Source organism: Denticeps clupeoides, chromosome 2 (assembly GCF_900700375.1).
Source record: "Denticeps clupeoides chromosome 2, fDenClu1.1, whole genome shotgun sequence".
NCBI lineage: Eukaryota > Metazoa > Chordata > Actinopteri > Clupeiformes > Denticipitidae > Denticeps > Denticeps clupeoides.
The window spans coordinates 15,525,234-15,551,029 of NC_041708.1; the positions used below are offsets into that span (position 1 = coordinate 15,525,234).

Below are 25,796 nucleotides of genomic sequence, written 5' to 3' on the forward strand. Positions count from 1 at the left end.
GTTTGTTGTGTAATTTATTTCAACATGTTAAATATATATAAATGCAGTTTTTAACATGTAGACTTTGAAGACATAATGTTCAGGTGTCACAAAATAAAAAACATGGGGAGAGTTTCGCTGATGTGTTCAGGAGTTACTGAAATAAACAGATACAAACAAGAATATTCTGCTTCTTGGTGAAACAATCCGAGCCATTAATTGCACCTAATTGGTTAAAGTACTTCTGTAGTTTATAACTGTGTTTAGGACTGAAGTGCTGAAGTGCTGCTGTGCATTGATGGTAGTGCTTGATTTTAGAATATACATGATCAAGTATAGTGGATAAGTATGTTGGATGTTTCACATGCTGTGTAAATTTGGGAAGTACAGTCCTCCAACAATCCTAATTAGTCAACAGAAATGATGTGGATGCTGTGAGGGTAACTGTGTATAATACAGCTCTGTAAGCACAAGTTATTGTGAAAATAAAACCAGCTATGAGCTTACCAGAGTCATTGTTGCAGTCCTGGCAATGTAGCTGTGAGGCAGCTCTGCTTGTTGCCATGTCTACATATTAGCATAGCATAATATAATATTAACATTGAAATCAAATATTGATTTGTTGGCAGTAGTCATATGTTATTCCAGTAGTTGTCCTAATGTGTAAGGGAACAGCCTTGTAATCAGAAAGTTGCCGGTTTGAATCCTAAACCGCCAAGGTGCCACTGAGGTCCCACTGAACAAAGCACCGTCCCCACACACTGCTCCCCGGGCACCTTTCATGGCTGCCTACTGCTCACCAAGGGTGATGGGTTAAAAGCAGAGGACATATTTCATTGTGTGCACTGTGTGCTGTGTGTTGTTTCACAATAACTATCACTTCACTGTCTGTGATGTCAATGGGGATGTCGTGAGTCCACTGATTTTCCACTTTTTCAACAATACTGGATATATATATTTCTGCTGGCTGTACACATACTTTGTGTGACAAAGAGCAAACATTCACACTAAAACACCAAAAGGTAGAGCAAAAAGATGCTGCACTCATGCCACAGTACTACTAGTACTGCTGTAAATGTATACTTCTATACTGTAATACTAGTATACTATAAAAGTAGTTGTTTGGTCCATTAAAAACCAGAAACAGTCTTGATATCCAATATAATGCTGTGTTCACTAATGCAAGTCTATCATTTTAAAAGCCTCATTGATCTTTTGCAATGATCTTAGTATAGCTGAAAGCCGCTGCACTGATTAAAAAAGCATTAAAACTATTCAAATTCACACTAGTTGAGTATTTGGCTCAACAGAAAATGCAGGTTCAACTACAACATTATTGCTAACTTAGTCAATGGCAAATTCTTAGTAATGTTTTCTATACAAATCATTTCACATTTTCATTTCCCTGCTTTTTTCTTTTCGGCTGAGTAGGAATAGAATAAGACTGTATCCGTGGATACACTGAGGATCAGAGTAGATTTATCTGCAGTTATATTACATAGACAGTAGGACACAAAATGTATATATTAACAGTGATTAAATAATTTAACATTTGTGATGGATAATCATACACAATTTCACTGCTAACTGCCCTTAACTTATATTTGCAATGCATTGCCAATGACTGACACACTAAACATATTAAGTTGTATGGGGTTAAATGAATAAAACATACATAAATTTCATGCAATATAATTATCTCAGAAAAATACACATTTTATTAATATGGTAATAACACTGAATTGTGCATGCAGGGATAGGGAGAGGCCAGTTCTGGTACACATGGGGACATATGGATAGCTCCCATTTTCACGCAGCTCGCTATCTGTAGTGGATTTTAAAGGTTTAGCCACTCTATTCAAAGTGTAAATGAAAGTAAATATACTTAACTATCTGCAGAATGCTGTATGATACTCTTTACACTTGTGATAATCATACTACCATATACAAAATTTACATCATAGCATTTGATATAATAAGAAAAACATTTTTAAATCTGTGGACTAATTTTGGTATTAAATGAAAACAATTGTAATGCAACAAGAATTCTTACCTCACTATCAAAACAAATGGAATATTGAAACGTGTGAAGATGAACTACAAACCAATGGACTGCACCAACTCTAAAAATACATGTTACAGCTGTACAGACTTAGAAACACCTTGATCTAGTTCATACATTGTTATTAATTGATGCATATTTGATTATCTAGTGCAGAAAGAGCTTGTTTGTCAGTTTTTCAGTAGCCGATCCATCTTCGGGTTGACAAATGAAAAGCCAGCAAAAGCAGTCTGATCCATGGAGTCAATCAGGCTCTTATCAGTGTGCGAGAGACGGGGCTTCTCATTGAGAAACTCATGGTCAAAATTACTGCAGTCACTGGGTGCTTTCTGTGATTAGAGAAGACCAGCCAGTGAAGCAATTATGAATTATACAACAAAGACCAAATTACAGTAGTAAGTATTGCATAGTAAATTCTGACCGAGCATTCTGTCTGGTAATCCTGGGAGCAAAAATAAATTATCTCTTCAAGGCACACAAATACATGCAAGTTATTTTAGGTCATGGTGCAAAGCATAGTACAAGTCTTGCAGTTTTTGTTTGAGAAAATGTTTTCTGATAAGTCTGATTCTAAATGTATTGTTGGAGAAGTAGTTTAATGGTTTCCATGAGCTAGTATTGCTGCAGAAGTGCTACTAGTGTGCTAGCTTTCCATAACTTAATTTCAGTGGCGAAGTACCTCCCAAAAGCTACTGCTCCATTTGTGACTATTCCTATGGGCACTTTGTTAGATGTGTTTCCTGCTGCTGCCAATCCACTTCCCCAATACAGTTTACTGTTTTTAAGCAAATTGTTATTAATCAGTCAAACTATTTCTCATGCCTAAGAAGCAGTACACATTAAAGTCTGTCATCCTGAAGCCTTCAAAATGAACTAAAGAATATTGACTCCAGTATTTCTGGACATTCAGTACATTTCAGTACATTTCTGAACAAGCAACATATTTTGTTGGAGAGGGCAAAAAAAAGTCAACAAGAACCTAAATAAGACAAGTAACTAAGATAATAATGTCCCATGTAATGTTGTTAATGTGTGCTAACTAACATGTTCTCAAGACCCATCCTCGTTTCTTAAGAAAAGTAGCATTGACAGAAACAAAGATGACAATTGCACATCAGTTTGCTGAAAGTGTCTAATAAAATCCTTGAGATTATCAAAGTTTAGCTTCATTCAGTTTCCTGAATGTGGTATAGTTAGTTCACAAAATTTACAGTTGCACCTCGCTGAAAGTTCTACAGGTTTTAGTAGTGATAGTAGAAAAGTGGAAATGCTACATACCACTCTTGGCTTGAACGGAGGTTCCACTTCTCTCCTCTCCAGTGCAGACCAGCTAATGGTCTTGAAGAAGAGGTGTGCCCGAATATTACCTACAACCCCCAGTCGATGGCATGGATCACGTTCAAACAACTTGAGAGAAAAAAATCTAATGAGAAATCTCACACCATATCAGAAACAATTTTAATGTAAATCATGCAGAGCTAAGAGACAATTCAAGGTAAATCTGAGATACAGAGAGATTAACATTGTTGTTAAAAGCATGTTTACCCTCTCCAAGAGGTCTCTGGTTTCCTTTGTAACCCAGCGAGGGAAGTGTGGTGTGTCTACGCGGATCGACTCAAACAGTTCATCCTCATCATCACCGTGGAATGGTGATTGGCCAATGAGCATCTCATACACCAGCACACCAAATGACCACCAGTCCACAGAGAATGTGTATGACAGGCCAAGAATAATCTGTGAGACACAAGCACAAATGGCATTGCAGTAAGGTACAGTCTCCAGTGTACATGAATTCACCATTTTGTTCACCATTTCCAACAAATTGTGTTCCTTTTGTGCATTAAGAGCCCTGGTCATAAATTATCTCACCAAGTAGGATAAGTATTTCACAAAGTATTTTCTCAAATGATACCAACTCCTCAGATCTAAAACCACTAATAACCTACACATTTTTGAACAGCTGTCAAATGACGGAATCACCACTTATAATCAGCAGCAAGAAACAAAATTACATTGCACTTATTACAAAGATATACGTTGTTTGTTTTACATATTTGTGAAAAAAACTAAATTAGTTTCTTCTAGCATTTATAAACATGATGTGGTCAGCTTTAACAAAAAATATCACCATAGTCCCTATACAACACCTAACACCAAGTCTAACAAGAAAACTCACATTTTTCATATTGACAAATGTTCACATTTTTCATATGGATTAGAATAGACATTGACACCAGCCAGAAAATATATATAAAAAAACTGAACAAAACTGTTAACAGTGAGGAAGAGGAATACATGCTTGCATGCATTAAAAAATAAGATTTATATAGTAAGTTTTATTTAGGATTTTCTAAAAACCCATACAGGGTCAACTCATTATTTACCAACACATACAAACACACACACACACACACACACACACACACACATAGAGTGCATCCGGAAAGTATTCACATTGCATCACTTTTTCCACATTTTGTTGTGTTTCAGCCTTATTCAAAATGGAATTGTGCATTTGTCATAATGTCAATGTGAAAACGTTTATTTGAAGTTATTAAACATTAAAAAACTGAGAAAGCCTTTGCCATGAAGCTCAAAATTGAGCTCAGGTTAATCCTGTTTACCCTGATCATCCTTAATTGGAGTCCATGTGTGGAAAAAAAAACAGTTGATTGGACATTATTTGGAAAGGAACACACCTATCTATATAAGGTCCCAGTAGACAGTTCATGTCAGAGCACAAACCAAGCATGAAGTCAAATGAATTGGCTGGAGCCCTCTGAGACAGGATTGTCTTGAGGCACAAATCAGGGGAAGGTTACAGAAAAATGTCTGCTGCTTTGAAGGTCTCAGTGAGCACAATGGCCTGCATCATCCATAAGTGGAAGCAAAACCACCAGGACTAGAGCTGGCTGACCACCGAAACTGAGAAATCTGGGGAGAAGGGTCTTAGTCAAGGAGGTGACCAAAAACCCAATAGTCACTCTATCAGAGCTCCAGAAATCCTCTGTGGACAACCATCTCTGCAGCATTCCACCAATCAGGCCTGTATGGAAGAGTGGCCATACGTGGTAAAGGTGATATGAGACACTGCTGGTCAACTATAATGAAATATATTATGTGATATTGTTGACAAATAAAAACAAAACTAAATATGGTTTACAAAATAAAAACACATTTTTGTTGAAGAAAACAGGATGATTGTGTTATTATTTTTATGCAGTATTTCTGTATCTCCCATCTGCTTGCATAGATGACGTCGCATTAGAGCTGTAATACACTCTGTCTGAGTCACTCAGTAACCTGTGAGTCAGTATTGCAAAATCAACAGCTGTGAGTCAACTGAAGTGTTTGAATCGTTCACTGTTCAAAAAAATAAAGAGAACACAAAATTAAGACATCCTAGATCTGAATTAATGTTTTTTACCTAGTTGAATTTGCAGACAAAATCACAGAAAAAAACATTCTATGGAAATCAAATTTATCAACCCATGGAGGTCTGGATTTGGAGTCACACTCAAAATTAAAGTGGAAAAAAAGACTACAGGCTGATCCATCTTTGATGTAATGTCCTTAAAACAAGTCAAAATGAGGCTCAGTAGAGTGTGTGGCCTTCACATGCCTGTATGACCTTCTTACAAGGCCTGGGCATGCTCCTGATGAGGTGGAAGATGGTCTCCTGAGGGATCTCCTCCCAGACCTGAAATAAAGCATCAGCCACTTCCTGGACAGTCTGTGGTGCAATGTGCGGGAGAGTTCATAGCATCAATGTCTTCGTCTTGCAGGAACTGCTCACACACTCCAGCCACATGAGATCTAGCATTGTCTTGCATTAGGAAAATGCTATGGTCTCAGAAGGTGTCTGAGGACCTCATCTCAGTACATAATGGCAGTCAGGCTACCTCTTGCGAGCACATGGAGAGCTGTGCAGCCCCCAACACCATAATTCACCCACTGCCAAACCGGCCATGCAGGAGGATGTTGCAGGCAGCAAAAAATTCTCCACAACATCTCCTGCCTCTGTCATGCTTGTCACATGCTCAGTTTGAACCTGCTTTCATTTGTGAAGAGCACATGGTGCCAGGGAGGAATTTGACAATCTTGTTGTTCTTTAGCAAATGCCAAACATGCTGCATGATGTTAGGCTGTAAGCTCAACCTCAACCTCTGGATGTTGGGCCCTCATACCTCATACCACCTTCATGGGGACTGTTTCTAACAGTTTGAGCAGACACATGCACATTTGTGACCCGCTGGAGGACATTTTGGAGGGCTCTGGCAGTGCTCCTCCTGTTCCTGACAGACACAGCAAACCTTTGCACATTGCACATTGACATGACATCCTGGATGAGCTGCACTTGTTCTATTTCAGGAAGTGGACAGTTCTTTCGATTTAGCACACAAAGTATATTTGACTACAATGTTCTTCATAACCTTATTTTTCACAAAAGTAATGGGTGTATGCCCATCTGGAGAATGTACTATCCAATGTTAGATCAAATCAGTGTTGTCAGATCCTAAACGTTGAAATATCGTACCAGCAGATTAAAATTATTTTGAGAAAAATTATTTTACACACGCATTCCATTCTGACTGTCACAGCTGGGCGCAGCAGTAATCAGCCTGGCAACAGGGTCCTAATCAGGGTTTAACTGACTTTAACTGTATATTAGTAGTATACCATTATAATTACATTTAACTATGGGAAAATATAATAACATGTATTTTATACACACACACACACACATACACACATATATAATAGTTTAACATTTTTCTATTTTCTTCTGTGTATACTGATCTGCATGAATACATGCCTATGTGTTTGTTTCTGTTATGTTTACAATTAATGTTTGCATTGTTTGGCTCAATAAAATCATTTTGATTTTGGAAATCTGTGACTCGTTGTTTATTTTGTCCCAGATGGTTCTCCAAAGGAAAGGAAAATCACTGAAAGCTCAAAATTACAATGACTGATTGTAACTGTGCATGTAGTTGTAGCATGTGTACCTCTGGGGCAATGTAGTCTGGAGTTCCACAGAAGGTAGTGGCCCGATCCTCTCCAAAAACATTTTCCTTACACATCCCAAAGTCAGCAATTTTTATATGTCCATCTCCATCCAGCATCACATTGTCCAGTTTTAGGTCCCTGTACCAAAATTGATGCCAGGATTACCAGCAAAAACTATTGTTGGCAATCTGAACATGTTAATCCATTAAATTAATGAATAAATATATATTTATTTATTTTTTGGTAACATAATTAACACAACTACATTTTTGTTTAGTTCCTATCTGGGCTCTGGTGTTTTACCTGTATATGATTCCTTTGGAGTGGAGAAACTGCAGACCACACACAATTTCTGAGGCATAAAAGCTGGAGGGCGAAACACACAGATTCATTTAATATATTCTTGTCTGTGTAGGTGTGCATTAAGATGAAAAACAATTCAAGATATTCTTTAGGTGTTGAGTTAGATTTAGGACTAGCAAAGTCTAGAGATATGATAAACGTGTGTTATAAATGTGTTTACTTACGTAGCTCTATACAGTTCAAAACGACCTTTATCCTGAATGTGGAACATGAGATCGCCTCCATTAAGGTACTCCATCACAAAAAACAGGTGCTCCTGTAAAATAAATTTTAGTGAAAAACATGTTGGAAGACACAACCCACGATCATGGAAAAAATGTCTCTGCATGTCAGAAGGGTCAAAATATTAGACTTCTTTACACAAAGTTAAACAATTAAGGAGATCACTGAAATTAATTATGTATAAGGATAGTGGAGATTCATAGTCTCAGTGGAAAATGGGGTTCTAATTAATTTTTTAAAATTAATTTTCCTTTTATTTTATATTACTTCAAAGGTCCCCTGACAATTATTTTTTATTTTATATACAGTGGTAATGGAAAGTATTCAGAGCTTCTTAAATTTTTCACTTTTTGTTATATCCCAGCCATTTGCTAAAATTAAGTAATGTTTTTCCTCATTAACGTCATTTCCTCATTCCTCACATGGCACCGCATATTAACAGAAAACACAGACATTTTTGCAAATTTATTAAACACAGAAAAACTGACATATCACATGGTCAAAGCTAGTATATATAATAATGTTAAATAATCTCATAAAGTGAAATTTTCATAATAGGGGACCTTTAAGAATTTGCTGTTGTGTTGTTGGTGTATGTGTGTGTACACAAAGCTGTGTGTTACCTTGGTTTGAAAGGTACTGAAAAGGTGTGTAAGGAAGGGGTTGTCCCATGCAAGAGCTAGCACACGCTTCTCAACCATAGTACACTCCACATCATCATCCATTAACACCACGTCCTTCTTCAATGCCTTCACAGCAAAGAACTCCCCAGTGCCCCGCAGTTCAGCTAGCAGCACCTTGAACACAAACATGCAAAACAGCTATAAACATTACTGACACAAATGCATGTTTAGGCTGCACTGCTATCTCTAGACTCAGTGTTGCCAGGTTGGACTGTTTTGAACTTGATATTTTAGGAAGAAATCCTTGTTGTGAATATGTGGAACTAATTTTTCATTTTATTATGGTAGATTAAATAATTGGCACAGTTTGAATACAGATTTTGGTCCATTTTGGTACAATGTGGGTTGAAACAATTATGCATCTGGAGGTACACTGCAGCAGGGATAAAGATCGAGGAAAGGATACAATAAAATATTAAAAGCTTCCCAGTCAAGAGGTAATGCCTTACGTGGGCAGAGAGCAGATGCAGGGTTAAAATCCCAAACTCTTTGTGTCTGGGGGTGGGGGCTGACCTAAAGATGGTGAAAATCTGTTTCAGCATGTGTAAAGTATTGTGTGTCCTTTCAGCGAATGAGAACAGACCTTGAGTAACTCTCCAAAATACACACACACAGAGTTCATTCACTACTGCAACAGTGCAGACCACTGAGCGCCTGAAGTGCCAAAGAGTGACATGGTAAAAGTGCCTCGCAATCCTAGCCTAGAGGTTAACACATTCGCCTAAGAACCAGACAACCACAAATTCACAGGTTCAAACCAAACTTAATACCATTGTGTCCCCGAGTTCAGTTCTGCTGATTTTCTCCCACTGTTTTTGGACTCAAGATGACTCAAAATATTGTGGTGTGATGGTCAAGTATGGGAATCAGTATCTGGTTACAAACTCCACTCTAACTGCTATTTTTTAGCATCATACTGTGCGTCAAAATAGATTTGATTTTCCAGCATGAGAAGTTAAAATCACGTTGATCACTTTTATCACTTCACTATTGTCATCACTTTTATCATGTTTATCACTGAAAAACTTATTATGAACCATATTATAAAATACACTGAAATGCCTAACACAGACATCGATTTGATATGGATAAAATAGCTTTATGGGTATGGGTAGCGGCATATTCCCAGCCTGCCTAGCTAACTTTGTTGAGAAACTAGCCACTCTAGGTGTTTCCTTAGATTAAACGGTGAATTCTTGTAAAATTGTCATATGAGGCTGAGTCAAAGAATTATTTATTTATCTATAATTTAATTGAATTTAATCTCACAAATAAAGCCATGGATGTTCTGGCAAACTGTCCTCCAGTGTGTTCTCCATCTTAAATGGCAGCATAAGCAAGTTCAAACAACAAGTAGTATAACAGGTCAATAGCCGTGTGCTGTAATTTGATTGGTGTACAGCGTGACTCTTAGTTTTGATCTGACATCTCAAAGGTTTAAACGTAAAATAAGGAACGACTGCCTTTGGAAAAAGTAGTGGAGTGAAAAATATGATATTTGTCATTGAAATGTACTGGAGTTAAAGTAAAAAGTCTCCAGAAATGTAAATACTTTAATAAAGTACACATGCACAAAAACTACTTAAGAACAACAACAAAATACATTTACTTTGTTACTATCCACTACTGAAACTTGGACATGTTCAAGGAAACAAGTAAACTGTGAAAATTGTTAAAACTACTAAATATATTTTTAAATGTATGAATCCAATTTGAATAGGCAAAAATTAAAACAAAATTCTAATGTGAAGGTGCCTGTGTCTGTGTTACCTTTCCAAAGCTGCCTTTGCCCAGCACTTTGTGTAGAATAAAGCTGTCAATGCTGATGTGTGTTTGGTGAGTGAGTTGTGATGGAGACCGAGGGCCTGATGACTCCCACAAGCACCCATATGGAATCCCGTCTGTAACACAAACTCATCATCATTCATCATTATCAACAACTTCCATACTGTTTATTGTTAAGTGAATACTCTCTCTTAGACACATACACACACACACTCACCACCGAGGTCCAGTCCAGAGCTTTTGCCAAAGTCCTGATATACAGGGACATCCTGTTGGTTGGGTTCAGAACGCCGAGTAGATTTCTGCAGAGAGAGAATAAATCTAATGAGCATTCACACAAATCACACACAAACAGACACACAAACACACCACACACCTGACTGACTTGGGTCAATGCTTCAGCCAGCAGCTTCTGGTTGATTCCACACAGGTTTGCAACTTTTGTCTGACACTTGTGATGGACATTCATAGTGCAGTCTGAGAGAAATAGAAACAGCATTTTAAACATTAATATGGAACATTCATGGGCATTTCAAGGACCATTTTGCTACTGTGGACACAAATGTAGATGCATGACAAGAAAATGTGTCACCAGGAACTTGGCAGACAGAGAAAATTTGCCGTTAAAAATGTCCTTTAGACCACTGAATTAAGGACCTCTATGTAGTATACAATTAGTTTTAAAGTATTTGTCAATGGCTCGTGAACTGAAAAAGCATTTCAGTTTAACGTATGTTTGTAGTAGCTAAATTATGTTACAAAAAAAACGTCTGACACTGTTTTTGAGAGACAAAAGCCATAAGTCATTAAACCGACAATGATAATTTCTAAACATTTAAAAGGTGCTGCATTAGACTGTTGCATAAATAAAAAATAATTTTAATTTTTAATTTTAAAATAAAAAGCTTCTTCTTCCTTTTTTTTATGGCTTGTCAGAATTTTTGAAGCCAGGAAAGAGAAGGTGACCACCAGCGGGGTACTGTCGCGAGGTGTGAGTATTTGGTGCTGAATCTGGGGAGGGAGGTTTCTTTTCGGCAAGGCGGCGGGGTCTCGCAAACTACAGACGGAGAAGTCATGTTTTATTCAAATCTCAGTATATGTGTGTGTGTGGTACCAGGGGTGGCGGTGTAGATCTGTGCGGCTGTACCAAACTCGGATGCGCCATGGGGGTCTGGTTATAATGCGTGTGGTTTTGCAGGTTTGTAATTGTGGTGTTTTATTTTCCATATGTTTTGAATTGTTTGACTGCTGTGCTGGGATTTATGATTGTGGACAGTGTTTTTATTTTATGATGTGATGAATTCAGACATCCGGGGAGTGTGCCAGTAAATTGCATTTTGCAACGTGCCCTTCTGAATTTTTATGAATTTGTAAACAAATAAAGCAATCGCTTACACACTATTGTAAATGCACCTTTAAAGGGTGAAGCTGGGAAAAACCATTACAACATATGCTCACAAGAAACTGAGTAGCTTTGTCTTATAAACTCTAAAGGCTAATTAGATGGAGAGCTCTCAAGTTTTTCCTTTTTTCAGGATGGGAGATACTGTGATATAGAGAGGAAATAGCATCTCATCTCATCAAGAGAAATCTTTTAGTCTAGATTTTATTTTGGACACTATATTTAGTCTTGTTATTATTCGTCAACAATATTACATATTTTTCATTATAAGTATTGTCACATGACCAGCATTTACATCTCATCTTGTCTAATTCACGTCCAAAAAGTTCATTGGCGGAAATATTTAGTCATAAATTCATAAACACTAGTTCCCATCTTCATACACACATATGCAAATATTCACATATTCACCCAACATGGAGACACAAAAATAAACACTGTATACACATTCACACTCTCCATACTTACCCTAATCTCCCAGATCCAGGGACTACCACCCCCAGAGGGGTGGTTTGCTTTAGACCCAGGAGATGGTCTACATTCATCCTGTGTTGGAGGCAAGAAGACCACTTGGTCGCTGCAACAGCAAGGAATCCCACCAGCCCAGACCCTGACTGGGCAGCCAGCTCATCCTTTCACCCCCCAGTCCCAGCCAGCACATGGAGAGTGAGGGTGTGAAAAGACCCCCTGCCTCCCCTCACCTCTGCAAATGTGCTGTTGGAAGGGGTATGGAGCTGACAACCCTCTGCCATACCGCAGTTGGTGTCAGCTTGGGCCCTCCCAAGAACCCTTAATATCTAAGTGCAATTAATATTGAGATATTCTGAATGAATGGCACAGCCACCAGGCCAGTAGCCTACATCCACGGGAACAGGCTACCCCAAGCAGTGCATAATGCAACCGCCATTACAACTCACCCTCCAAATGCCACCACAGCCCCATCCCAGCCAGGACCACTGCCCCAGCGCTGACTACTGCCCCAGAGCAATTGACCTGGTGTGGCAGCAGAGGCTGTATCAAGACTAAATTAGTCCAGCTAATGAACTCTCTACTGGTTGATATTACGATTAGGGTTGCAACAACAAATCGATATAATTGTTAAAAACTGATTTATAAACTAGTTGGCAACAAATTTCATAATCAATTCGTTGCGTCCCACGATGCGGCGACATTTAATTATTAAAAAAAAAACTTTAGTTGAGCGCGGAGCATAGTCAACACACTCGGTCTCTCTCGTGCACTGATGCTAGCAGAGTTCGGCACCACATAGACAGGGCGGAGCATAAATAAATAAATAAATAAAGCGCAATTTTGTGTGGCAGTGTGTGCATCTGCAGTGTAGTGCAGAGAACAAGCTCTGACATTCAAAGAAATCCTGTAAAATTTTCTGATTTGTATTTTTTTATAAATTATTTATTGTTCTGGCAGCTCAGGTTGCACTTTATTAATATATATTAAGTCTATATATTTGGCAGATGTAAAGCATACATGTGTGTATTTTTTGTGTTTGTACATGTTTATTACTAATACGTACTACTAAGATTTTTGTTCTGTTTTTGAATAAAGGGTTCAAAATGAATTCTTTTCAGCATTCATTTTGGGGCACTAGGGGCAGTGGTGGCCTAGTGGTGGCCTAGTGGTTAAGGAAGCGGACCCGTAGTCAGAAGGTTGCTGGTTCGAATCCCGATCTGCCAAGGTACCACTGAGGTGCCACTGAGCAAAGCACCGTCCCCACACACTGCTCCCCAGGCGCTTGTCATGGCTGCCCACTGCTCACTCAGGGTGATGGGTTAAATGCAGAGGACAAATTTCACTGTGTGCACTGTGTGCTGTGCTGATGTGTATCACGTGTGACAATCACTTCACTTTCACGTTTCTTGTTTTTTTTTTATCCAATTCTCTGATTAATCAAAAAATAATCGACAAATTAAAATAATTGTTGGTTGCAACCCTAATTAAAAAAAAATTGTTTTTATTTTTCCAGTACATGAGGACAGTTTTCACATGCGGTAGTAAAAGCTATGTGGATTGTATTAATTTCCGTGGTGGAAATTCTTTACACATGCTGAAACATCTAGGTCGCCCAACAAGCAGACTGAAGGAGAGGCTGAAATGGTACATTTTAGACACTTTAATAAATCTTCACAAACCCTGCACCAAAACCTTTGAACAGGTGGACAGAACCAAAGAATGTGGGTGTCATTGTCAGGTATGTCACCTTGACAGTGTGAGCAGTTTTTAGTAGACATAAAACCCATTCTGCACATCCTTTGGCCTATATAGTGCACTCCCTAAAGTATTTTATATTGCATTGATTGTAGATTGGTATTTCTAGTTAATTTAAATGTTTTTAAACAAATCTGAGACCAGAAATTGTAGTCTTAGCTCCAATTTAGCAATAGGAAGGGAGACTGATTTATCTGTTTTGGAAAAAGTCTTCTATATTTTAGACAGTAATTTGGGAGTTTTTAGATTAAGGAATTCTACCACACGTGGTGGTACTGTGATTTTATTTGATTTGAGGAATTAATTGTTTTCCCTTCTAATATGTGTTCCATGTATTCAATGCCCTTACAGCTCCAATATGTGAAGTTTATCATATTATTATTTTTCAGTATCTCTGGGTTATTCCAGATGGGTGCACATTTTTAAAACCTGATGCTTTTAAAAAATAAGTGTCATTTGATAATTGAGCTAATGAATGGTGGGTCTGAAATCTCTATGTTACTGCACAGTGCCTTTTCTATGTTCAGCCACGTGTTGTAGCCTGTTTGTTAAGAAATCCTATTTTGTCCTTGCTTTTTGCAGCATTTTTTGGCTTAAACCAGTCAGATGATGGTTTGCTTGGGATCATTGCAAATAAATAGTTAATTCTTGGTTAAACAATCATTTTTATTGAGGTGACCCTTCCATTGAGTGATATGGGTAGACATTTCCATCTGGCCAGATCTTCTTCTACCTTATGTGGTTTAGTTTAATTATGTCTGCCAGCCTAGGTGGAACGTTAACTCCTGAATATTTTATATTTCCAGATTAGTGGGATGTGTCACAATTGGAGGCACCTGGGCCCAATCAGGACTGCCGTTATAAGGCGCTATTGAGCCGCCCATCAGCGGCTGCAACATTCTTTGTGGACCGATTTACGTATGGCAATCTCCACACACCTGCGGGTCTGTTTATGTTGTTTTCGGCCCTTGTGCCTGGATTTGTTTCCCTTTATTGTGAATAAACGTTTCCCAGCCTCTGCGCTTCCTTCCCCTGTCAGCTCACGGATGTGATAGAATGTCGCAGCCCCAACCGAAAGCGCAGAGGGAAAAGGTAGAGAAGAAACATGAGGAAGAACGCATGGTGAGTACGGGCACCCAGTCATGGTGAGTACAGGCGCCAGCAAGAAGCGCTGGAGGATTGCCCGTGGGGTTGGGCAGCTCCGTGGCGAGACGCGCCAGGACTGGAATACGACCCCCACGTACTGGTAGAGCGGTTTCTTCCCGGTGATATGGGGGTCGAGCCGTGCCACAGGCATATGCACAGACGTGCACCTGTATTTTATGGCCTAATCTCTATCTTGGCACTTACCCTCACACTTGAGTCCTTGTTTGACCAGGCCCCACAGCAGACTGCCACAGTGATCACAAAACGTTGGGCTCATGTAGTTATGAGTCTTAAAGCGATGAGGCATATCAATCTTAAAGCGCTCCTTCTGAAACTGCACAAGTACATACACACACACACACACACATTGTTTATTTTAAAGAAATGAGCAATGATAATCTGAATAACACACAGAATTCATTGTGTTCATTTCCTGTGGCTGGCATGTCTACTCATCATCTTCATTGTACGTACCACAGTGTCTCGACTGTTAGCAGCAGTCCCAGTGCACCGGCCGATTATTTTATCAATACATTTCTTATGGATGGCTGCATTGCATTCTGGGTTACAAACAAACACACAATTTACAAAGTCTGAATGTTTATAACTGCAATTTCTATACAAACAAGTTTTAGTTGTAGTCAGATGTCTCTATTCACTTATTAAGTGACATGAAAGTCATGGTAATTTTAGGCTTTCGAGTTGGAGTGGTCACTCGGTTTTGCTCCAATTTCACCTCAATTCCATTCACAACATGAGTTTGAGACATGCCCAAATCCCATTTCTAAATTGCAGTGAATGTTTGGATATGAGTACTGGTCTGGTCACAAAATACAAGATCCAACTGGGGCAGTGGTAGCCTAATAGGTATGTGGACCTGTAATCCTAAAGTTTCCAGTTCAATTCCTGAACTGCCAAGGTGCCACTGAGATGCCACTGAGCAAGGTATTGTCCCCACATAGTGCTCCACAAGCCTTTCATGGCTGCCCACAGCTAACCACTGCTGGCCAAGTTGATGGGTTAAATGCAGAGGACAGATTTTGCTCTGTGCACAATGTCTGACTTTCAATTTGCTAAGGGAATATTAATGTGGGTGATAGAAGGTTCAGATTAGAAAATTACAAACATGAATGTCCTGGAAGTTTTAGCCACTGGGGACACACGTGGTGCCAGTCTCAAGTTTGGGTAAAAACTCTTTTGAAATAAATTGTGCAGGCAACCATCCCCTGTAGCAATCCCTAATAAGAGAAGCCGAAGGAAGGGGAAAAATAATATCATGGTAGTTTTGGTAGTTCTGATCACATGCAATATTATCCGAATATTAAGCAGGATTTCTGAAATTGCAGGAAACGTGATGGTGCAGCACAGCAGATTTCACAAGAAAACTTATATCATAAGATTTTTATTGCATCGGTTAAAAACAAAAACACATGACTGATGCCTCATGATTAAGCTAAAATGACTCATACAAGTAAATGTTATATTTGTAAAGGATATTTTGTTCAGGAATATTTGTGACAGTGTGCGAATGTGACACTTACGTCTGCACTTGTAACCTTGCTTGTTGAGGCCCCTATATAAAACAAACATGCAATCAATACACACATTCAGTACACACTGCGCAAGCGCACACATACACATATGCACAAATAGAGCTCACCAGACAAAATCACGGCAGACCGAGCAGAAGGTAGGCTGTCTGAAGAAGGTAGCAATAAATTCGTGGTTTTTGATGAAATGGACCTTAGCCTGTTTAATGGCTCCTCTGCGGCGGTTCAAGGTTGGACCTTCCTGATCCATCATCATTGACAGCCTGGACTCTGGCAGGGAGAGAAAGAGAGATGTGTTCATTTACATGTGATATTCTACTCTATGGTAACAACCAACAATTTTTTCAATATTTCAAAACACATTTTCACCAATACACAACACTAGAATTTACAGTTGGGCTCTTCAACTCAGCTCCATAGTTGATAGTTGGGCGAGGTGATGCAGATGAGCAGACTCAGCAAAGGGCATGACTGGGAATAAGGCATAGGCCTTGTGGTGGATTCTGGTCAAAGTGGTTACTTGGGCTGAGGTAACCTGGTAGGCTGGGGGGCCAGATTGGTGTTTCTGACAGCCCTCCCTCCAGCCAGTGCTCCATTGTATTTGGGTTTCCTGAAGTGCCAGCCACTGGTGTTCCAGCACCAGTGATTCATGGGAGGGTTGAAGTAATGAAAAAGACTATTGCTGCTTCATAACATGTTCCTGCTTTGAGTTGTAGGTGTGCTGTCCTGAAGTGTATGTGGCCTGACCTCAAGAGTAATCCATGATGTCTCTTGGGGGGTTTTACCAGATGATAGGGTAATTCTGGAGCCAGGCGTGAAGGTGAGCCTCACTTCTCAAGCAGCCAGGCAAAGCAGCTCAATCAGGAGCTGAAGAAATATTTATGACAGGACATTGCCCCACATGGTATGACCAATGCCCAGAGTTAACCTGTGCACTCCTGAGCCCTCATCCAGGAGTTCCACAATACCCATCCTTCTGGTTCTGGCCCATCCTGTGCTGGGCACAGAGGGGGAACTCTGTCACGGACCCCTGTTCCACCTCTCTGCCAGCAAGAAGCACGCAAACACCCGCAAAGGCCAACCGTCCTCAATCAGACAAGGAAGAGGTCTGCTTCCTCTTGGTGGTCATCTTGGATCCTTGTCTGCTCATCGTTGTGGTTTTCCCCTTTGTTTCTGCTTCTTCCTGCTTTTTGACAAGCGCCTCATGCTGACATTTTATGCCTGACTGCTCTTTTTGGTATTGCCCTTGTTTGTCTGCTGTTTTGGATATCAATGTTGCTGAACTCTTGCTGCCTACCAGCACCATCTCTGCTCAATCCCCTTGCTCTTTTGACCTAGCATACCCCTGCCTGAATAATTCTCTTTTGTCTGTTCCCTGCTCCAACACTCAAGCCAAGGTAAATACTCCAGGTGTATGTGCCAGCTCCTAAACAGTAGTCAATTGTTCTAATCACGAAATATACCAAAAAACTACCATTTTACAGAACACAAATACCAAACTTTACAAAACTGCACAAAATTTTTCAAAGAGAAATCTTTTTAATTAATCCTGTCTTCTGAATGCACTTTTCTACACCTCTTACAGCTTGTCAGCAATTTAAACATGTCATTTAAACATGTTTACAATTTATCCTTTTTTAGCCATCAAAAAACCATAAAGGGTTCAAACAAAAAATCCAGAAAAACTGTGACTATGAAAAAAAGTACTTTAAAACCCTGCATACATACTACTATAGTTTGTACTATTGTTCCCATTAATGTAAAAAAAATTCTCACGTGAGTACCTTGCATTTGAATTGACAAGAGGAAAACAGGTGGAAATAGTGATAATTGGCCCAGTGCACAAAGAGTTAATTCCACCATGTGCTTCTACCACAGTGGTCCACTGGCCCAATGCCTGCTAATGTGCTCCCACACCCAAGCACTCCCCAGCCTCCTGCCCACTCACGCCAGACTAAGCGCCCATGCCCCTCATTCCCCAGTCCTCCTGCATCACCAGGAGTCACCTCCTGTGTGCCACCTGGCCTCCCCCATGACAGAAATGTGACTTTTTTTTAAGTTGGGTCAAAAAATCTCTGTAGAGGGATACAAAAGGAACCCTAAAGTGATGGTAGCAGTCCATGCACTGAAGCATGAAATATCAACCCCAGTGAGAGAAAATAATCTACCAACTGACACACCCACCTCTGATGATATATTAAGATGGCTTACTTGTGAATGCCTCTGAGGATGGCCTGGGTGCAGTTCTGTATCAGCACCAAAAAGGCATTTTCAGAATCATAGAATATTAATTCGAGACATTGACACAGTCAGAACAGAATTACAACTTACACACTGGTAAATTAGAATCCCTGAAATGGGCAGTCAAAGAATGGTTTCCTGATTATTTGTTTCACACACCACATTTTGTGCTATACAGCGACATTAATCCCCTGATGTGCGTCACAAGTTGCCATTGTAGGATAACAGATCTAGCGGACTATAGGTTTGTGCTGAAATACAAACCTTGAACTGCAAATAGAGATGTGGATTTCACATTGCAGAGATCAAAGCCAATTGAAAAGGTTATGAAAGAGTGCACTGAAATATGTCTACAGGAAGTGAAGTGAAAGCACAGCACATGATGCACACAACAAAATGTGTCCTTTGCTTTTAACCCATCACTCTGGTGAGCAGTGGGCAGCCATGAAAGGCACTTGGGGAGCAGTGAGTGGGGACGGTGCTTTGCTCTGTGGCACCTCAGTAGCACCTTGGTGGTTTGGCATTCTAGCCGGCAACCTTACAGTTTGTTTCTTTGTCCACTAGGCCAACACTGCCCAGGTTTGTATGTTCTTAATTTTGCTAAAAAAAATTTGTTTATATTTTTTTGTATTTATTTTTCTTATTTTTGATTGTTTCGTTTTAAAAAGCAATTTTACTTGCAGATCCAATTTTCCATCCATTTGGCTGTGCAATCATGAAACATTTACATTTATGGTATTTAGCAGATGTCCTTATCCAGAGCGACTTTAGTTACAATCCCTCTGGAGACACTCAGGGTTAAGTGTCTTGCTCAGGGATGCAATGGTATTAAATGGGTTTTGAACATGTGACTACAAAAAGTAGTGTATGTGTATGTGACCTACTAGGGTACTCCCCCCTGCCATCAGAATAGTATAAGAATATTAGACTATTAGTAGAATAGTATATATGAGCAAACAATTGATATGATATTCAATTAATTTGTTTAGTTCTGGACCTTGTCAAGTTTTCAGAATTTTGTCCTCGGTACATCAAGACAATTAATTTAAAATGAAACAATTTCAATGCAGTTGACATGCAGACTTAACTTAAGAGTTAATTATAGATCTTTTATCAACTTAACAAAGAAATTGCCCACACCTGTCAATTAATTTCAGTTCAATTAAGTAGCTTTTGTGTATTGTATCCGAGTCCAAATATATATGAACCTAACTTACCTTCACATGTCCTGCACATACTATCCAACTTCTAGATAGAACGTAGTCCTAGTATTTGGTTTAGTTACAAGTGATAGGAGTAATACCATATTCAACCAATAGATAAACTCAGTCTCACTGTGATATTGTCACATGATTCCATCCATGTGACTGGGAGCAACATGGAAACGAGGTAACGTGACTCCTATAAATTGGGAAGATGGCCACTGCCAGCTGCTCAGTCATTGATTGACACACTTCAACGAGACTCGGCTTCATTCCTTCACCTAAAAGTAAGACTGTTCCTGACCTTCTCATATCCTCTCTCCTGAACTCCTTCCTCTTGTCCTGTCCCATACTAAATTGTACTGTAACGCGAACGACAACATCCGTGTGGTGTTGCGGTTTACGCCGGAGGGAACTTACCTGCCTCCTTGTGTCCCACCGCATCAGGGTTCCTCGTCTCCTCCTACATGCACTGACGTTCTGGTTCCGTGGACTGTGACAGAATGACTGGGCCCACTGTGAATCCCTCAGATTTTGCTGCTTTATATGATCGGGTAGCGCACCAGGAGAACCTCATCAGGTGTCGTGAGCATGAAGCGGCGAACGCGGCGCAGGGTCTTCTCCCCCCCACGGCTCCTGAACCCAGTCTGGCACTCCCGGAGCGCTGGAACGGGACAGAGGGGAGTGGCGAGGCACTCCAAAACACTCTGTCATTGATTTTCGAGTTGCAGCCGTTACCCCGGTTCCCAATCGCAGATTGCTTTACTCCTCTCCCTGTTGACCAGTCCGGCTGCACGGCGGAAGGCCCCGCCTTCTGCATCGCCGACCTATCCCGCATTCGTGGAGGAGTTAAAAAAACACATTCTGCCATCTGGACGGCGTGGAAGTTGTATCATCTGCGGCAGGGCTCACCGCACGATTCCGGACCCTGGCTGCAAAAACTCTGGACGTCCACGCCCTCCGGATGATCTACTATGAAGGACTGGCCCCACAAATCCGCGGCGAGATGGTCAGCCGGGAGATGCCAGCAACTTATGAAGCACTTATCCAACTGGTGCTTCGGATCGATCACCACCTGCTGGTGCACCTGAAAAAACTGCAGCTACCACTCCAATCATGCATCGGACCCTTCAACCCCCGTTTTCATCCCCACGGACCACCATTACTCCTCCAGACAATCGGGGGGAACCCATGCCGCTTGGTCGGGCAGACCTCAGCAATGAAGAGAAACAGCGGCGTTTTTGGCTAGTGTGCATACTGCACTTCACCCTCACACAACCGCTTAACCTGCCCTATTCGTTCATACTCTATACTCTTCCTCATGCCGACTTCACGACTCACTCTCCCAGCCATCCTGGAATGGAATCAGCATGTCGTCTCCACCACTGCCTTTGTGAATTCCGGGGCAGCTGGAAACTTCATAGACAACTCATTTGTTAGAGCACATCACATCCCCACGCCCTCACTGCACAGTTGCTCTCCAGCTCCGGATCGACTACCACGTCGATAAATCCATTTTTTATTACCACCATCATCACCTCACCACTCCTCCTTGGGTTCCCCTGGCTGTCTCTCCACGAATTTCATCTCTCCTGGTCATCAGGCATGGTGTTGGGAGTGGGAAGCGCATTGCCATCGCCGCTGCCTTCTGCCACAGCCCTCTCCGTCTTCCACCTCAAATTCAGAATCAACCCGTCCTGTTTTAGATAATGTTCCTCCCTCTCTACTCTCTCTAAAGCAGAGCAATTGGTCATGGAGCAGTTTGTGGCAGAGGCGCTTCAGAACGACACCATCCGCCCATCGACCTCACCGGCCGCTCGGTGGCAAAGTATTTCACAAAGCTGGATCTACGCTCGGCCTACAACCTCATCCACAATCGAGAGGGTGACGAGTGGAAGACAGCATTCATCACCCCCACTGGTCACTTCGAGTCATTAGTTATCCCCTTTGGACTGTGCAATGCACCCGCCGTCTTTCAGCAGTTCATTAATGACGCTCTCCAGGACATACTGGGATGGTGGGTGTATGCTGACCTGGATGATGTCCTCATCTACTCACACACCTTGGAATCCCACATCCAACATGTGTCCTTCAATATCCAGATCCTTCACTTCCGTTTGTTGTGGTAGTGTACACATCAGAGGTGGGTGCTGGCACTGTCCTCTCTCAACGCGGTCCGGACCGGGAATTGCACCTGTGTTGCTTCTTCTCACAGAATTCCACTCTGATTCAGCGGCATTACAGGGTGGGGGACCATGAGCTGCTAGCAGTCAAGTGGGCACTCGAGAAGTGGTGACACTGGTCTGGACCGATCATCAAAACCTCATTATTATCAAAGCATCCAAACAACTCAATCCCCGTTAGACGACGTGGTTCCTTTTCTTTGAACAATTCAACTTCCACCTATCTTACCATCCCAGTTCCAGGAACCAAAAAGATAACGCACTGTCCCGACAGCATGCTCCAGATTTCATATCCTCTGACCTCGAGCCCATTCTCCCACCATATCCCATCCTGGGTCCTCTCCAGTGGTATGGGCTGCCCAGACGTCCGACCCTGGCCCGGCCAACATCCCACCAGGGTGCCTGTACGTCCCCAACACCTGCCAGTCCAATGTGCTGCATTGGGGCCACTCCTCTGTACTCTCGGGCCATCCAGGATGTCAAAGGATCCTTTCCTTCTTTCGCCGGGGGTTCTGGTGGCCTTCGTTACGGCGGGATGTACAGGCCTACCTGGACGCCTGTGACGTCTGTGCCCAGGCCAAGACTCCAAACACTCCTGCTGTTGGTCCCCTGCATCCTCTTCCTCATCGTCCCTGAGCCCACCTGGCCTTGGATTTAATCACCGGTCTCCCTGAAGCCAACGGAATGACCACCATCCTGACCATAGTGGATCGCTTCTCCAAGGTTGTCCACATAGTCACCCTGCCCGGCCTACCATCCTCTGCCACAACTTCTGACCTTGTGCTTCAACACGTCGTCCGCCTCCATGGGATTGTCTCCGCAGTTTGTCTCAGCTGTGTGGAAGGCCTTCTGCCGCCTCATTGGTTCCACCTGCAGTCTCTCCTCTGGTTACCACCCTCAGACCAACAGCCAGGTGTAGAGAAACAAACAACAGCTGGGATGATACCTGCGGTGCTTTGTGTCAGACCATCAACGCACCTGGCCCGGGTTTCTCATTTGGGCGGAGCTGGCCCATAACCTGCAGGTTTCCTCCACCACCAGACATAGCCCATTTGAAGTCTGTTATGGCTTTCAATACGCCATCTTTGCCCACCAGGTGCCCGCAGGTGGGGTCCCTTTGGCCGTCAGATGAACCATGGCTGTCAAAAGGACGTCAGCCCAGCACGACCACTGGCACCCACGCCGACTGCGCTTCCGAGTGGGACAGAGTGTGACTGTCCACCCAGGATCTTCGTCTCAAAATCGAGTCCATCAGGCCATTTCAGATCCACAGCCTGATCAATCCCCTCGCCTACCGTCTCCAGCTCCCTCCCGTGTCAACAAGCTGAAGCCATTCATCCGATCGTCTGTTCATCCACCAGCTCCGGATCCACCGCCACCATGCATCATTCACTTTCGGCGCAGGGGTCGGGGGGTCCCGTATTTTGTGCACTGGACTGGCTACGGACCAGAGGAGCAGTCCTGGATCCTGAGTCGTTTCATCCTGGACCCTTCCTTGGTGACTGAGTACCGGAAGCGTACTGTAACACGTTTGCATAGGAAGTCGGAGGGAACTTACCTGCTTCCTTGCGTCCCACCGCACCGGGGTTCCTCGTCTCCTCCTACACGTGCTCACATTCTGGTTCCGTGGACCATGACAGATATGAGCGAAATTTTGATCTTCCATGGGAAAGTAGTTATGGTGGCCACTTAACTATAAAGCACTGTGGGAAACTATAAAGGGCTGTGGGAAAACATTCACTCAAAATCTTTCTATTTGTACCTGTATCTGCATCCTCCACGAGGTACTGCACAGACATCATGATTTTTCCCGATGGCTGTAGGTCCACCTGTCCACATATGTAAACATACACACACACATACACACAGAATTTTAGATTTTATATAAACAACCCAATCAATCGCTAACCCAATCATCCACACTTTTTCATACCCAAAATTCAGCACGACCATTTGCCTTTTTACAGCGTTCAGCAAGAACTGACACTCCCACTGTCATCTCAGCCAATGGCAGCTCAGCAGTTTGCATCAGTAGCACCTGCAAGACACGTCCTTCATACACGTGAGCATCAAAACTGGACCTCCAGGCAGGGAACATCGTGGGTTTCTTCTGAACTAGAGTCTTGCCCCGCTCTTGGAGAGAGAAAGAGAGAGAAACAGGCAGTGAGAGAACAAGAAATTCCGTATCAGCCACACCTCACTCTAAGGTTGTTTGATAAGTTTTCTTGTGTCAGTCACAAAGTTGTAATCCCCAAAAATACAAATTATACTTCCAGATATCATGGATGCAAAAATTGCTACTATAAATAGCCTTTATTGTATAAAATTGTTGTCATATCAGACTTTAATGACTAATAAATCAGTTAGGGAGATTAATATACTGCAGAGTATCTCAGTGTATACATTATTGGTAATATTCCAGTGTAGCTGTGTTAAATTGCAAATTATGGAATATAACAGATAAACCACAAATTTACTAAAGAGGTTTAATTGAGGACTGGATAACGAGCCATTTTTAAACAACCAGGATACCACATACTGAGAAACCTTCAGATTTAGGGTGGTTTTCAACTTTTTCCCCTTCTAAGTCCAAATACAGAAACATGAGCACCAGCATGGCTTGTCCCTTATCCCTCAACCAGAATTCTGATGCTGTAAAGTGGAGTGAATACGGGGGAGGGTGCACTAGGATCATGGGGGGTGTCACCTGTAGAGATGGCCTCCTTCATCTTCACTGTGCAAAATGGAGACTCAGCAGGCTGAGGCAGTGCCCCCAGTTCATATGCATTCAGTGCTATCCGCAGGAATGGTGCCATGGCTAAATGTTACACACTAGCATGTAGACTAACTTCTGGCCTGCGGAAGGAAACACAGTCATGTGTCATTAGACATTAGACACACAAGTAAGCAGTGGAGTGTATTTGCCTACACACACATATCACATACTTTAAAAATACAGATAAAACACACAGACAACCCAGGATATGTGTCAGAAAACAAAAGCACAATCATAGATATGTGCCAGACAGAGAGGCAGCAAAAATTCATTCCAGACATGTCAAAACAGAACGCCTGTTGCAAACACACACACACACACACACACACACAGAGCACCTCACTGCACCCAGTCCTGGAATGCCAGGAAAATGCATTCAGTGCTATCGGTACTTGATATGTGCTAATATTAGTCAAATCACAATTGTTAGTTAGTATCAATTTATACATTTTCAAGAAAGAAACAGAGAAAGCCGGAGGTAGAGAGAGGGAGAGTTAAGGTTAGACAGTCTTGTCCTAACTATACATCGCACACACACAAACATTAATAGAAATCCACTACATGCCAACACACAGACACACACAGTCAGAAACTAAAACGAGTGACTGAGCAAGTGAAGGATGTACACATCACCTAACTTAACTGTCCATGAAATACACTCTCTCACACACACACAAACAAACAAACGGGCCTTACACTGACATTAAACTACTTAACATTTCTCCCCTTTCACCAAGTTGCTCACCTCCTCCTTCCGAGATGCGCCTCAGCTTCCCCTTTTTGCTCTCTTCTGCACTTTCCGTGTTTCTCCTCCTCTGGCGGTGTTTTTTTCACACCAGTTCCGCTGCTCAGATTCCGTTTGAGGAAGTACAGAAAGCTAGGGGACTCTTGCACGGGCATGGGAGGTGTGACGTCGACCAGGTGCAGTCGCGCGCACACACGCTTAATCCCCTCTTCAAATTGTCC

The 25,796-nt window shown here is 41.7% G+C and overlaps 1 protein-coding gene across 2 annotated transcripts; it reads right to left on the minus strand.

The window, feature by feature from the left end:
• Nucleotides 1-25,796, minus strand: prkcda (protein kinase C, delta a). Of its 2 annotated transcripts, none has more exons than XM_028964467.1 (18): nt 25,576-25,796; nt 24,762-24,910; nt 23,988-24,187; nt 23,817-23,883; nt 16,539-16,698; nt 16,420-16,451; nt 15,353-15,438; nt 15,083-15,212; nt 10,490-10,581; nt 10,322-10,406; nt 10,090-10,220; nt 8,260-8,433; nt 7,579-7,670; nt 7,355-7,417; nt 7,051-7,189; nt 3,587-3,775; nt 3,320-3,448; nt 1-2,370 (listed from the first exon to the last, which is right to left on the minus strand). In XM_028964467.1, exons 2-18 carry the CDS (start codon nt 24,868-24,870, stop codon nt 2,212-2,214), a joined length of 2,037 nt encoding a protein of 678 aa, XP_028820300.1. In that variant the 5' UTR covers nt 24,871-24,910; nt 25,576-25,796; the 3' UTR covers nt 1-2,211. The 2 variants fall into 2 exon arrangements, with proteins under 2 accessions (XP_028820300.1, XP_028820291.1); XM_028964458.1 differs by having other exon boundaries at nt 10,481-10,581; nt 25,576-25,795.

Excerpts from the sequence above, each read along its gene's own strand:
- prkcda (XM_028964458.1), bottom strand. The coding sequence starts at position 24,870 with ATGGCACCATTCCTGCGGATAGCACTGAATGCATATGAACTGGGGGCA. Across the intron at positions 16,699-23,816 it reads CGTGGAGGATGCAGATACAG|AGTCCAGGCTGTCAATGATG; the intron begins GTACAAATAGAA and ends TCTCCCTGCCAG. Across the intron at positions 7,418-7,578 it reads TTTGAACTGTATAGAGCTAC|CTTTTATGCCTCAGAAATTG; the intron begins GTAAGTAAACAC and ends TTCGCCCTCCAG.